We start from the raw sequence: 14054 nt of genomic DNA on the forward strand, positions 1-14054 counted from the left end.
TGTTCTAATAAACATTAAAGGCAAGAATATGTCTCTGGCAGTGTGTAGGCCAAGGCCTGCATATCATTAACAAAAGGCCTTTTCTCTGTGGGCAGGCTCCACTTTAAGTTCCCTTGCCTGTTGTGACAATGCCCATAGGGGGAGAGCAGATGTCCGTTGCCAGCAGCACATCTGCATACAGCCTCAATCCCCACCCCTCCACTGGCCAGACAATGGAGCCGCCCTCCTCCCCTTCCACTTGAATCTTTCTTCCACTGGGGCATCCAAGTGCAGTAAAAAATAACAAAACAAAAAAAGAAAGGGGGAGAATAGAGACTCAATGCGGGTCGAAACTGTGAAATAAAAAGGAATTATCCTCCTATTTAAAGTAATATTCAGAGGTTCATATGGATGCCTGATGGTGCACTAATTAATCACTCATTAATTAGTATAGGCCATGAAGCCAAGTGCAGTTCAAGTGAATTTGTTTGGTATGCAATGCATGCTAGCAAGAAATGTTGCACAACACACTAGTGCCAAACTTTTGATCAAACTCTTGAAGTCTATATGTCTTCAAATGTATCTTGCAAAACAATATTGTGCAAAAAGACATTCTCTCAGTGGAGCTTTAATACATTCACAACACTACCTTGTAGCTGCACAGCTCATTAGCAACTTAATAAAGCCTATTCCCACATCACTATGAAGTGTATCGGATAATGTCTACTCCTTCTCTTGTCCCTCCTTGCTGATGGCGCAAGGAAACACATGGACAGCGACTCGAGTATAGCTTTCAAAACTATACCCCGGTGGAGCACACACTGACATTTGTACACCACCTTTTGCAATAATCTTGAATCCTACCTCGACTGGATGTTTACTGAGAGTTCAAACGTCGGCTTTTGGGGCTCCAGAAATAGCATCGCAGGCTACGCATTTCAAATCCGCTTGTTATCTCGGATTTAGATAATGATCCACCTTTAGATGACATAAAAACTTAATCCTGAACGCAACGGGACAATCTCCGGCGCTGGGAAACGGTGCCTGCTGTCGGTTTTACGGGGGGAAGTGGCGTCGGATCTCGGTGTGCCTGGTTATCCTGCTGTTTACTTCTACGGTTCATAAACACTCCTATTCTTTTCCTCCTGCCAGAATTGAGAGGTGTGTATCAGTTTGCTTTTCCTTTTTTTCTCTCGCTTTTTGAGTGAGGCGGAGCCTTTGCCCACTTCTCCCTCACACACATACATACACACACACACACACACACACACACACGCCACCCACACGCACACACATTACTTTGATGGAGATGGGACAGTGGGAAATTGCGAGAAAGGCGATTTGTGATCTGTCAAAAATGACTAGATTGTTGCTATTTTGTTGTTTTTTCTGTTAATTTCACATGTTGACCACTCGAATGGAATTGTGTGCTTCTCAAAACCTTATTTAACCAACACTTTAAAAGGATTAAGATTGTAGCCTACTTACCTACACTATGTTATTGGGTCCTATAATCAACGCGATTTGTGAGCTCATGTTTTTTTTTTGTAAGGACCAGCAGCGTTGTGTAAATTTGTGCTAACTTCTAAATTACTGAATTGGGCTGAACCTTCAAACCAGGAGGCGTGTCTTTGGCCAGTTACAGTTACATGTCAAGTTGCCTCAAAACTCCTGAAATAACCCCTCCATCAAAAAGCAGTAAATAGGCTAGGCTGCCTCAGCTAACACTAAACACTCAAGCATCACGTGTGCAATGTAACACACTTTTTTATTTAGTTTTGTTGGCCAAGCAATATATATATATATATATAAACTGATGCCTCGTCACAGTAGTTATAAGACTGTCGGCTTACAATATTAGTGTTTCTGAGTCAGCTGTTTCTAGTAGGTTAAGGGAGAAATGTTGCTAGCTCAAATGTAGCTAGCTAAGTTAACACTACTTAGGCTACGCTATTTGGTCATTTAGCTAGCATTATTAGCATAGCGTTCTTCAATTTCACGTATATTGTGTACTTTTTAAAAATGTTTAATACAATATATAAACAACATTTTGTATCAAGTGTCTTATCGTGTAAGGACCAGATGTAATATAACTACTCTCCACGTAAACTGGTCATAAAGCAAGCTAACGTTAATTTGGTCAGTTGGCAGTGGCACAGTTTGTTAAAAACTATTAATGTGAGGGAAAACTTCTTAGCTAAGTAGAGGTGCACTCCATTTTAACATTGTGATATTTTAATCAATCTTAACACGTGTTTAAATGTGGCTTTTGTGCTTTCCCTTCTTCTTCTTGCTGAAAAAAATAGCTAAACCATCTAGGCCTATGGGGGAAATAACATTTCACATTTAAAGTTACATAGCCTACCCCTTTTATCTTACAGACAATTTCCCTATTTCCCAACTTAATTTAATTTGACAAGATTGATGCTGATACTGTTACTGTGAAAGAGACTTGCGAACGTATTCAAACCCCTCAGGGATATAATATTTACATGTAGTTAACTGAATAAATAAGATGTGAAAAATAACCAACAGTTTTATTTACAAACTTTCAATTCAGACAGACAGAAATACAGACCCCCACAAATCTGTTAGATTTGGTGCTCAACTACATGTTTACTCAGTTCATTCTTTCTCTTCGTGCCACAGGTGCTGATCGCAGCATCTGCAGCTGTGCCTTGATGTCATGCTTAAAACATGCAATCTGTAACCTCCCTATTTTTTTTTTTAGCTCTAGTCTCTGCAGTAGAATAATTGTGAACCCTACATTTATTCACACAGCAGTTGTTGCCATGTATAACACGGTACAGATGGCATAGTTGGATTTCCTGGTCACTTCGGTCTCTGCATACATTTCCAACACTTCCAGCAAAGCTTTGAGTAGAGCTTTCAACTAAGACAAAGGAAATAACCGTTAGCAATGGATCGTACCTTCTATTCTGAATCTTGTGTACCATGTGCCCTCTGTGTGTGGTCTGAGGCCTGGGGGCTGTTGGCCCTGTCCTGAGTGCATCTATCCCTGTGGTCATTTAGTCTCCAACACAATGTAACTACTGGGCACCATCCCAAACACTCCAAAGACCAACACCAGCCGACGGGGGACACCAACTGAAGCATATGTTTGCAATGGGAGCAGTGGGGATGGAAGAGACAGAGACAGACTAAAAAGTTTGAACCCCTGCCGTTAGGTATAATCTCCAAGTCAAACTTTCGATTGAAATGAATGCACCCTTTTCTCCCAAATAAATAAAGCAGCAAATTCAAATCACTTTTAAACTCTCTTAAATATAAAGATTACTGAGCAAGAAAATTGTCCTGTATATTATTCAATGTTGTAAAATTACACAATTGATTTAGTATATGTTTGTTTCCTAAACTCATTAGCCATGCATATGTCCCCCCCTTTCTTTCAATTTGAATGAGAGTCCTTTATTGTTACAGCTTTAATCCTGTGTTTGTTCATTATAAACGTAACCTCTATAAGTAATTTAGTAAATCACCTTCCTATACTTTATTTGTCTCTGCACATTTCAAATATAAACGATGTTATGTAACTCAAACAATACTTCCCTTTTTTATTTTCATTATAGTCCAGTCAATCTATTTGTACTTAATCAATACAGCCTGGAAAACATTCAAATGTGCACCACATTAGGGTTTGATATTATGATTTTCCTTTGTTTATAGTTGTTAGAGGATGATAGTGAACACACACACGCACACACACCTCTAATCTCTTCACTGTACACTGGGTATTTGAGAGGATCAGTAGTGTGTGAATGCATATTTCTGCAGAGAGACATTATTTCTTCCCTCAATTCCTCCTGGCAGAGATCTGAGTGTTTGACCTTTTTAAAATGCAAAGCGATTCTTCTACTCCAGAGAGTGAACGGGAGGCTCATGATTGCGCTACTAAATTTGAGAGACTTAATGCAGTAACTCACAGAAAAGGAGAGCTGTTCTGCAACTGCTGGAGTCTTGACTTGGTTACGGGGATACAATAACACCTCCAAGGGTTATGTTAATCTTTAAAGACGGGTTAAATTATGCCGCTCCACTCTTTACCTCATTTGATGGAATATTTCACTGCAACCTTGAATCAGTCTCCCATGCTTAAATCACCTTGTTGCATTGGATTTCCTTATGCGTATAGCACTCTTTTGCTTTAAGTCTTTAAAATCAAACACACTGTAAAGATGTATTAATTCGGTCCAATCATTTATCAATTTGTTAACTACCAAATAATCTTTTCAATGTCATTTTAAATAACGTTGTCAATGTGGAAAACCTGACTATCTCTGCAGTGGCTTCCCTTGTGATTTTAGATAAACATCTCACATCTTTTCACATGTTTCCTTCTTCTTGCAAAAGGGAAGTGCAGCTAATTTAGCATCAACATCACTACCCGAAACACTTGTGATTACCAATAGACTAAAGTGGAGATCATGTTAAATTGAGAATGTAACAACTTTTGACACCCACTACATTGTAATGGGAATCTCACAGGAGTTACATTTACAATTGATAATGATGTCAAATTGTTAAGAGTGTGCCATTGTACTGCACGTACCTCCTCCACCAAGTGTGTATAGAGTGAAGCAGCATACTATCGTTTAACATTGCTGTTAAGATTATATTATATCATTATTCAAACAAAGCCACACAGTACCAGTTTGTCCGCACTAACATGTAATTATATTCCACCACATAAAGGCCTCTGACAGAGCCTTTTAGAAAACAGGGATGCCGTCATTGGCTCATATGTATCTTACAAAATGCAAATTAAGAAGATACACCCCTTTGACTGGAGAAAAAGTGTGAAAACAGTTCATTAGACTTGTTGTGAGGTCTATGGATGTCTTTGTTTTCTCCCTTAGGAAAAAAACTGTGAATATGTATATGAGTCGAGATGCTGACTATATAAACTGTAAACAGGGTTTGTAATCGAGCTCAGAGCAGGAGGTTCTATAGCCATGAAAACAACAGCAGTCTCTATACTGCAAGCACAGAAAATATCTACTGAAGGAAACAGAATTCAAGCTTGTCTCCCACAATTAGAAGCCCCTTTCAAATGTAATTAACTTCATTTGTTGATACATTTTTCATCCACCTCTTTTTAGTAAAGTGTGGGAGACAGTGTAAAGAAGCAGAATATGTGGGGCCTGTGGGTCCAGCTCCTGATCTGCAAATTGGAATAGATGTATCTATTTAACTTAATACGATTACAATGATGCTGAGGTTATGAAAGAGCAGATGAAACTAAGAGGTGGAGCTTCTTATAGTGATGAAATACTTGGTAATATTTAAGAAATGTGGCAAGCCAAAGTGAACGACTGTTTAAGCTAAGAAGTGTGTTTCAGAGCGGAGCCATTCTTGTTGCCTTAAGGTTGCCACTGCATTGTTCGTGCAAGAATAAAACAAAAGATCAGGAATCCATAATACTGATTCTGCCTTAAAAAGCTTGAACAAATAGCTAATTTAACATAGGACATAATAGAAACCAATGTTTAATTGTCATTCTTATTAAACACAAGTGTGCTGCTAAATCATTGCTACAACAGCAATGCTTACAAATGGACACAGTCTTGAATACAATTTTCCATATGTACTTAACTATTCATGATCATTTCATCCATCCTTTCATAGACTATATTTTCTTTCTTGCGGGTTAGGTATTTGAACTGACTGCTGCTTGTAGGTCTTTGTATACAACCAGCCTAATGTAATTATACTCACCACCTACACACAAATTAGCATGCAAACTGTGTCGGAGGTTTAAAAATTACATGGAGGAATGTGATTTAGTACAAGAAGAGGTCTGATCTTTGAAGCAGTATTTCTGCTGCGCTGCTCGATGCCACAATGTCAGGTCAGCAGACCTCACTGCTTCAACATGGGAAGCAGGACTACAGCTAACAAGCTCCAAAGTACTCAATTTAAACACACATGTACAGTGCAAAGACACACAAACACACACCCACTGAGCTTCGTAACTGGGGAGCTCTTATCTCCACTGAACAAACTCTTCGAGTGATGGGAATGTTCTCAGGATGTTATCTTGTCCTCTGTGGAAATGAGATAGCCAGCCACCTTTATCACCACCCTCAGACTCTGGAGGGCCCCTGACCATTACTGCACAAGGAGCACTAGGCTGCCAGGGGACAGAAACCAACTGAAAAAAAGAGACTGCCAGGAAATTATAAGTACGGCAAGTGGAATGACTGACAGCAGATTGGAAGGGGTTTCACGCTTAGATAGTCCTAACCCAAATCAAAGCTATGTCTTGAGGGCCTTTTTGGACTTTGCAGTTGTTATTTGCAGATGATGTGAACAAGATGAGACATAAGAGAAAGAGTCATACTGTGAGCCTTATTACAAATAATATAAAATAAATGAGAGAGAACAAATTATCAAAAGAATCGGGGAAGCTAGACATTAGTTATAATTGGCACAAGAATAAACAGAAACATATATATCAGTGAAATATGAAATTTAATTGAAACATCTCCATGGCAACTCTCTTTTCAAGTCACATCTTTAATGAATGGGTAATGGACAAAATGCACAACGCACAACTTCAGATTAACGTCAGAACAGATGCCAAAAGAAGTCAATTTTGTTGGAGAAAAGGTGGTTTTGCAGTGCGCACAACAGAGTATGTCAAAATAGAACAGCAGCCTTTTTTTGACACACATACACACAAACGTACGTACGTGTTCCCTCTGTTGCTGTCATTTTGACTGTGTGGCAAATCCACCTCTTGTTTTCAAAGCTTTTTTTTCTCTAACAGGTGCAAAACCTCTCAACTCAACACATCAAAGAGACACATGCACCTGTGAATAAATCACAGTGAATGGTAAGAATCCAGACTAGGGCATCCTAACACCAAAGAGGTAGGATTCAAAGTGTCTGATTTAATATTCATGAAGTGCAGGGCTTTGGTGGTTGAATGCTTGTTTACTGAGATGTGTCTTTTGTCCTTGGGAGAAGGTTTGATATTCCACCGAGCAGCTGTATTTACATATACTTGCTGTTTCTTCTTTACATGATACGAAGACACACATCTCGCCTGACATGCCACATACGTTACACAATACCACATACCGGCTATGATTGACACGCAATTTCAGTGTGCTCTCCTCTCCCCTGTGAAGTATTAAAAGCTTTACTGCTGTTCTGACAGAGCTAATGAGAGTTTCTGATTGTGAAGTGTTGGTGGCTTCTGTGCGGAGGAGTTGTTCAAGTTGAGGCAGGTCCAAAGCAAAGTCTGCAAACTGCACCCACAGGGACAGAAGTGGCAGACAACCAGTCAAAACCAGAAACAACCAACTGTCAAACACTAAAGCAGAAATGTTTTTCATTAATTAACATTTCTTTCACTCCCCAAGACCACTGTGCCTTTTTTTTTTTAAAGATGAATGTAGGTTTGATTTGACCAACAGAAACACTTAACAGATATATACTATAGGTTTCTGTTTCAGTAACATAGCAAATATAGGGTTAACATAGAGCCAGTAACCCTTTTTCTTCATCTTTGTATCCCTTTTTTCTGTTTTATCAAAGGTGGTCATTACAAACCCATGCCCTGCAGCCTAGTGTCAGTCATGCACCTGCATCAAGGACTCTGTTTTTGGGCAGCAACGTGTGAAGATAATCTCAAAGTGAAATCAGAAGGGGCAGCAGTTTCCAGATGGATGACTCACAGCTTTCTTCTCTTGCTATATAAAAACTGTGGGCTGTAATGTCACTTTTTCTAAGTGAAACAAACTCCTACAAGGTCGGGGATGTATGTGGAACAACTAATTACTAGAGCTGAAAGAAAGCATGTGAGAAAACCCCATCTCCCCCGTGGGTATATTAAAGAAAGAAAGCAGCTGGTCAGAATACTCTGGAGAAAACATCAGCAATTGAAGAAAGTGGTCGGGGATACTCTTCACTTTAAGTGCTTTTCTCTAAGCAGTCTGTTATTCTCCCACGCTTTCTGCTCTCTTGCAGTAGTGGCATACACACATATCCATCTTTTTCATCCCCAAGGGTGAAACAAAGCCATGCATTACGACTCAAACGAAGCTGCTCAATTTATTTAAAATGCAATAATTCAATGTCTTTATGTTGATATGCCTTAAAATAAGAATAGCTCGAATTATTTTGTACTCACCATATACTCCAAATCATGCACATTACACAGGGTTTTTGGTTGTTACATTTCTCACACAGTTTGGCTGTTAAACAAATCGATAGGTCTGTAGGACATCAGAGAAGTCATGCAGACCTGCTGGCATCTGCTGGTCAAACTGTGAACTACCAGCACTCTTCACAGGGCTATAGTTCAGACTATAGTACTCTGAAATCAAGACTATGACATACCATGTGTATTAAAATATTAGCAAGAATATCAAGTTGCACTGAGGATTCATTGTTATAACATCAAGTGTGCTTCTATTTGCTCTGTCTGCAATACAGCCTGCTCACTACTAAGAGAAAATGCTATCTGATGCTTCTGATTCAGTTCTTTATTTGACAGCTGGACCCTCTTGAAAGTCCCCCTCACCCTCTCTATGATCTAGTGTCCTACACGTTGGGGCCTGGATGGTGTTGAGCTGCCAGCACGTGCAGGGTCTCCGAGACATTCAAGTCGTGTCGTCCAAACCACATGACATCCTCCAGAGCTGCCTCTGCAGCTTTCTGCTTGTGGTTGTGGGGGAACCGCCTGGTGCTGCTGGGAACATTAACAGCCTGCTTCACCGTGAAGTCAGTGTGTTGGACCGACATGTTCCCCTCGGTTTCTTCAGAGCTGCTGTAAGCTCCGTCGTGGGACAGGCAGAAATGGGAGCGTTGCTGTCTGGGATCATTAAGACTCTTCCTGAGTCCTACACCCTGAGGGATATCAACATGATACAGAAAAGAGGTGTCCTTTTTTAAAAGGTGCAACGTGGGGACGGATGTGAACATTTTATAATGGCTGGAATCTGTCTTTGTACTTACATTACTGAAGACAGAGATGTTGTCTTTTAAGGCATTCATGTTGTCATGGCTGGAGAAAGGATACTCTCTGGATTTCTATAAAGAAACGCAAATTGGAAAAATGTGAAGACACAAGTAATACAAGTGAAGACACATGTCTAAAGGGATAAAACGAGGAGGCAGATTTGCTTTTATATGAAGTGCAATGTTATTTTATCTTTCAAAGCCCTGGGCCATATACGCTGTGAAAAAACACTATACTATCCTTTGTGTAAACACACCTGCTGAGATTTCCATTTAGGAAAGCGCTCCAAGTTCAAAGCCTCAGGCAGTGCTGATTTAACCTGAGTCAGCATGATCCCAGTGCTCGTACAAGCCTCACGACTCCTTTTCTCTTTTTCTGGTAAAACTTCATGAGCAAACTGAGAAGAAAATGGAAAGAAAAGCTTGTTACAAAACAAAGCAATACGATGTTATTATTTGTAATGATCTGATTTTGAAATTAAGGATTTCTTACCCATTTGCCACCATTACTCATTGAAGAACATCGCATTGCACCGTTCTCCATTTTAATATTTAGAGAGTGCACTGAATAGTTTCAACAATACAGCACTATCGCTGTCCAACTTAACTAGTGCAAACACACTGGTGACTATGGAAACGAAATGTGATCTCAATTTGCCATGGAGACGTGGAACTGGAATTCTGTCAGCAAAGGAAGAAACAATAGAGGCTGTTTTGTTTAATATTAAATTATAGCAAATTAAGTCATTATATGAACAATGTGGGATTTTCCTTGTCTTTTTTTGTAAATGTGGAAAAATTACCAAATGTGTTGTTAAGGAGCTCTGCAGTTAAGCAACTGAGGACACATTTGAAGCCAAAATGGCATGTTTTTCTTTTTAAATGACAAGGATAACACAATTGTTTCTATTTTAAAATGACCAAGCGAACAAAATTAACATATACGTGACTTTATTTTTTACAACTCTGGATTTACAAAAACAACAATTCTAAATAATATAAAATAACGTTTATTCTGGGATTTTTTTAATAAGAAATGTTAATTTCTCAAAGTAATTTTTAAAAAAAGTACAATTTAAAGATCCCAGATTATTCAATTTCTTTCATACAATACACTTTTGGACCTAGGAAATTAAAATGGTTCACATGATTTTGTTTGAAATTAACATATGTAAAAGTTAAAATAGGCCCACAGTGACTGACACTAAGCCCCGACTGTAGAACACCAGACCTTGATTTGAATGGTGTGAACTAAACTAGCATAGTTTCAGTGTGGTTTATCACCTGAAATGGTACAACTGGAGGGATTTTTTTAATCCTTTAAGTCTCAATGAGGTAAAATTCCATATCTGATACACTGGGAAAGAGGGATTGTAAAACAAGGAAAAACTATGTAAAACTAGGCAATTTAGCAAGTATTAATCCAACAATATATTTACAGAATATGGTGGACTTCTAAATATATTTTAGTCAAATAAAACAGTTAAGAAAGCAAAACTTCTTGAGTTATTCTTTTTGGCATTACATAATAGGAACATTATCTTTCAACTGCAAGCAAATGTAGAATAGGGAAATTCACATTGAGGTAATCGTGCTGAGAACTGTCATTGCCAGGATACAGAGGGAATATTCAACTAGGGTCACAGTTTAGACATGGTTGTGTTCTGAGTGTCCCTGGTATGCATTATTAATCCCTGAGGACAAGATGAAAAACAGGTTGAATTACCTGAGGATACCATCTAGGGTCAGAAAACTGTCAAGTTCTTCAAAGTAAGGTAGGCACCAATATCGATACCAAACCTTATATTTATTTATAGGCCTAAAAGGAATAACATATAAGTATATCTAGTCTTAACATACTGCAATAAGCATGTACTCTCTCCCACAGTTAGTACAATTTCAGAGAAAGTAGCAGGAATGTGACAAAAATGAGTCCCAACATCAAAATGTAGCAACAGGCCAGTTATCAACAATCATGTTTAAGCACACATATACATCAAAATGGCTGCCTCCTCAGGTGACATAGTCTGGTCCAGTACTTTCATAAAGATTATGATACATTCAAGGTACGGGATGCACGCATGCTAGCCTGTCTCCTACAATATAATGTTGGGAATTGCATATTCAGTTACGTTTTGAGGAAAACATATCAACAATTTTCTGTGTGCAAAACCTTCATTTGTTTGACCCATTCACCAGGACCTTGTCTTCTGCAGACTATGTATAATGACTCAAAAACAAACAATCCTAGAGATGTGTTTCCAGCTAAAAGTAATTGACAGATATGGGGATATCATTTTCAGGAGAACAAGCAACTATACTGTATGTGGATATGGGGCACTGAAAGGTCACTCGAGTGATTGGCTTCTGGTAATATTCTCTAAAAGCCCACTGAGTTATTTGATGAGACTAAATGAGCCCTCATCAGTGCCATTAGATCTTTGTTGATTACGATAACATTGTCTTGACCCCATCAACTAGACATCCATAATTAGGAAGGTCATTGGGATGCTCTTGATGAAAGCGCTCTTTAATTAAGAGGCAGCCATTTGTTTGCACCTACTGCATTATGCATTTTTATTTTTGAAGAGATCGTTGATTCTTACTCTGAATCACTGATGTAGGCATTTCTGCTTCACCACACCAAGAGCTCAACACAATGGGAACAAACTCTTTTGCCCTTGCATTATGGAGGTGCTTCTTCAGCTGTTTGGCAAAACGTTGCCACCTAATAAAAAGAAGTAATCAGTAACAACTTAGAATCTCCAAAACTGTAGTCATATGAAAGTCTGTAAATTCCTACACTCTCTTACCTTTCCTGTGCAGCGTTGTACTTATTCAACCTGCCTGCCTCCTCCCTCTTCTCCTCCATCCAGCGCTGTAAGAGTTCTTCTTTCTCTCTGCAGGCCTGTTCCAAAGCCTGATTTATTCCTTTCTGCTCCGTCCGCAGGGCTGCCAACTCTTTGGATTGACACTCGACGGTGTACTCAAATTCTGATAGAGTCGCCTTCATGGTGTTACTCCCTTTAGCCAGAGAAAGGGCCTCTTGGCGAAAGTGGGACACACTGAAACAGATAAGACATAAAACGATGATTTACTGTAACTTTAATTACCTCATCAGGGTACTGTTAATTCAAACACTTAGATTTTAGATTGTAAGTCACAAGTTCACCCGCTAATAATAAAGAACACCATGTGGATTAAGATAGATTTATGCTTATTCATCAAACTGTTTCTGCTTATGATATATTAACAGCTGATTGTCAAATACAGCACTAGAACACGAGGTGATTATGCAATACTTTATAAAGTCATGCTGTTCCTTCAGTGTGCTAAAAGTAACATATTACCACTCTTCTATTGAATGTGGGATGTAGATGATTGGATTTATTTTTTGACTATCCATGTTATAAATGTATTATCTTGTATTAGTCTGTCCATACTGGGAGAGGGATCCCTTCTCTGTTGCTCTCCCCGAGGTTTCCTCCATTTTTTGTGGGGAGCTTTACAGTTTGCACAGAATACGAAACCCTCTGTCTTTAGACCCTCACATCGGACAAGTTCAACTTGTTACCTCAAGTTGAACTTGTCCGATGTGAGGGTCTAAAGACAGAGGGTTTCGTATTCTGTGCAAACTGTAAAGCTCCCTGAGATCAATTTTACATTTTGGATATTGGGCTCTATAAATAAACTTTGATTGATTGATTGAATATATGGATCACAACATATTCTTAATTCAGCATTTCTTCAACTTACCCCATGACGTCTCACAGGTTGATAGGTATTGCAAAAGTAATTAATTTCATTATTGGGTATTGAATATTATGGAAAATCAAGGCTGTTGTCACTTAAGAAAATGATATGGAAAAATGCAATGAATTCCCCAAACCACTTTCATACTGGGCTTTAAGGTGACCCAACAAACTGCACCCAAGGATTATTTGTCTCTAAGTATTATGCTCAGTTTTATTAACAGGGAGTTTACACTGATGTCTGTTGTTTTAAACTTGAAATTACCGTGACTGCCAGTACTGCAGTTCAGCCTCTTTCAGATACAGGACTGTGGTCAGGTCAGAGACGGTCTGAGAGAGCTGTGAGGAAAAGAAGCAACAACAAAAAAATGATGTTATTGTCATTTTAAAAGTTAAAAGGTAAGGCAATAGTATATTTTCTGATTAGTACTGTAGGTGCTTGTCTGAGGCTTAGAACACATTCTTGTGCAACTGCTTATTGAACAGATTTTGGGGGCTGATAATAATATGTTAGTCCTTGGATTTCTCCTCATTGAACCTACCTTTTCTGCCAGGTGTTCACTCTCCCTCAGTTGGAGTTGAAGGAGTCTGGTGTCTTTCCCAACTTCACATCCACCTCGGTCTAAACTGCAAAGACAAACCGGTGTGAAGAAATATATAAACAAATACATAACAAACAAGCTTTGGGTATCCAAATCGCCAAAATGGAGAAATGTAAATGGAGTTCAATGCTACATTTCTAACCTCTTAGATTGAACATCATCCAAACATGTTTTGCGAAATTCAAACCGTTCCTCCATCCGAGACACTGAAAGACAGAACACACATGTCCTCAGGCTAAGACACTGGGAACATACTGCAAAAGCTAATAGAAGACATATTAAACTCACAGCTCGTGAACACACCGATGAAAGGCAGCTTCTCAGTTTGGTCTCTCTGTTGCAGTTCACCACGCACGTGATTCTTCCAGCTTCTCATTGTGATTGAAACGAATTTGTCAATCCCCAAAATGTCAACAGGTTTAATACGTTTTTCTATCCCACTTTATTTTGGTCAAAGACGATATTATTGTCAAAACGTAGCCGAAAACACAGGAATGAACTGCCTGAAAAAAGGCACAGCTCCTCCCTGTTCAGTCAGCTGCTTCACACCCCCCGGCTATAACCTGTGACCTGCAGGGACCATGTCTCCTGCATACACTTTATCAAAACACGTTACAATACTCTAATCTTATATGCATGATCCCATACATATAACAGGAGTAGGCTATTTGTGTAAGTTATTTGAGATAAAATCACATTACGCTATGAATATTTGGACGTTTAATATTTTACT

The 14054-nt window shown here is 38.9% G+C and overlaps 2 protein-coding genes and 1 long non-coding RNA gene across 5 annotated transcripts; 1 reads left to right on the forward strand and 2 right to left on the reverse strand.

Moving 5' to 3' along the window:
• Positions 1-876: 876 nt before the first annotated feature.
• Positions 877-8674, forward strand: LOC117560776. The gene is made up of 3 exons (XR_004571242.1): positions 877-1140; positions 6770-6835; positions 8504-8674. It is a non-coding gene; the product is annotated as an uncharacterized LOC117560776 (long non-coding RNA).
• Positions 6504-9607, reverse strand: tex36 (testis expressed 36). The gene is made up of 4 exons (XM_034237790.1): positions 9461-9607; positions 9225-9365; positions 8965-9039; positions 6504-8856 (listed from the first exon to the last, which is right to left on the reverse strand). Exons 1-4 carry the CDS (start codon positions 9509-9511, stop codon positions 8551-8553), a joined length of 573 nt encoding a protein of 190 aa, XP_034093681.1. The 5' UTR covers positions 9512-9607; the 3' UTR covers positions 6504-8550.
• Positions 9351-13879, reverse strand: si:ch1073-143l10.2 (autophagy-related protein 16-1). Of its 3 annotated transcripts, none has more exons than XM_034237788.1 (7): positions 13610-13879; positions 13464-13527; positions 13262-13346; positions 12985-13058; positions 11781-12032; positions 11574-11695; positions 9351-9648 (listed from the first exon to the last, which is right to left on the reverse strand). In XM_034237788.1, exons 1-7 carry the CDS (start codon positions 13695-13697, stop codon positions 9617-9619), a joined length of 717 nt encoding a protein of 238 aa, XP_034093679.1. In that variant the 5' UTR covers positions 13698-13879; the 3' UTR covers positions 9351-9616. The 3 variants fall into 3 exon arrangements, with proteins under 3 accessions (XP_034093679.1, XP_034093680.1, XP_034093678.1); XM_034237789.1 differs by lacking the exon at positions 9351-9648 and adding an exon at positions 9876-10661 and having other exon boundaries at positions 13625-13873; XM_034237787.1 differs by lacking the exon at positions 9351-9648 and adding an exon at positions 9878-10661.
• Between the last annotated feature and the right edge of the window lie 175 nt (positions 13880-14054).

Source organism: Gymnodraco acuticeps, unplaced genomic scaffold, assembly GCF_902827175.1.
Source record: "Gymnodraco acuticeps unplaced genomic scaffold, fGymAcu1.1, whole genome shotgun sequence".
Classification (NCBI taxonomy): domain Eukaryota; kingdom Metazoa; phylum Chordata; class Actinopteri; order Perciformes; family Bathydraconidae; genus Gymnodraco; species Gymnodraco acuticeps.

Bases quoted from the DNA above. Each gene is read 5' to 3' on its own strand.
- tex36 (XM_034237790.1), bottom strand. From the start codon at position 9,511: ATGGAGAACGGTGCAATGCGATGTTCTTCAATGAGTAATGGTGGCAAA. The intron at 9,366-9,460 runs GTAAGAAATCCT...TTTTCTTCTCAG, and splicing joins TGAGTAATGGTGGCAAATGG to TTTGCTCATGAAGTTTTACC. The intron at 8,857-8,964 runs GTAAGTACAAAG...GATATCCCTCAG, and splicing joins ACATCTCTGTCTTCAGTAAT to GGTGTAGGACTCAGGAAGAG.
- si:ch1073-143l10.2 (XM_034237787.1), bottom strand. From the start codon at position 13,697: ATGAGAAGCTGGAAGAATCACGTGCGTGGTGAACTGCAACAGAGAGAC. The intron at 11,696-11,780 runs GTAAGAGAGTGT...TCTTTTTATTAG, and splicing joins TACAACGCTGCACAGGAAAG to GTGGCAACGTTTTGCCAAAC. The intron at 10,662-11,573 runs GTAAGAATCAAC...TCTTGTCCTCAG, and splicing joins GCCTACATCAGTGATTCAGA to GGATTAATAATGCATACCAG.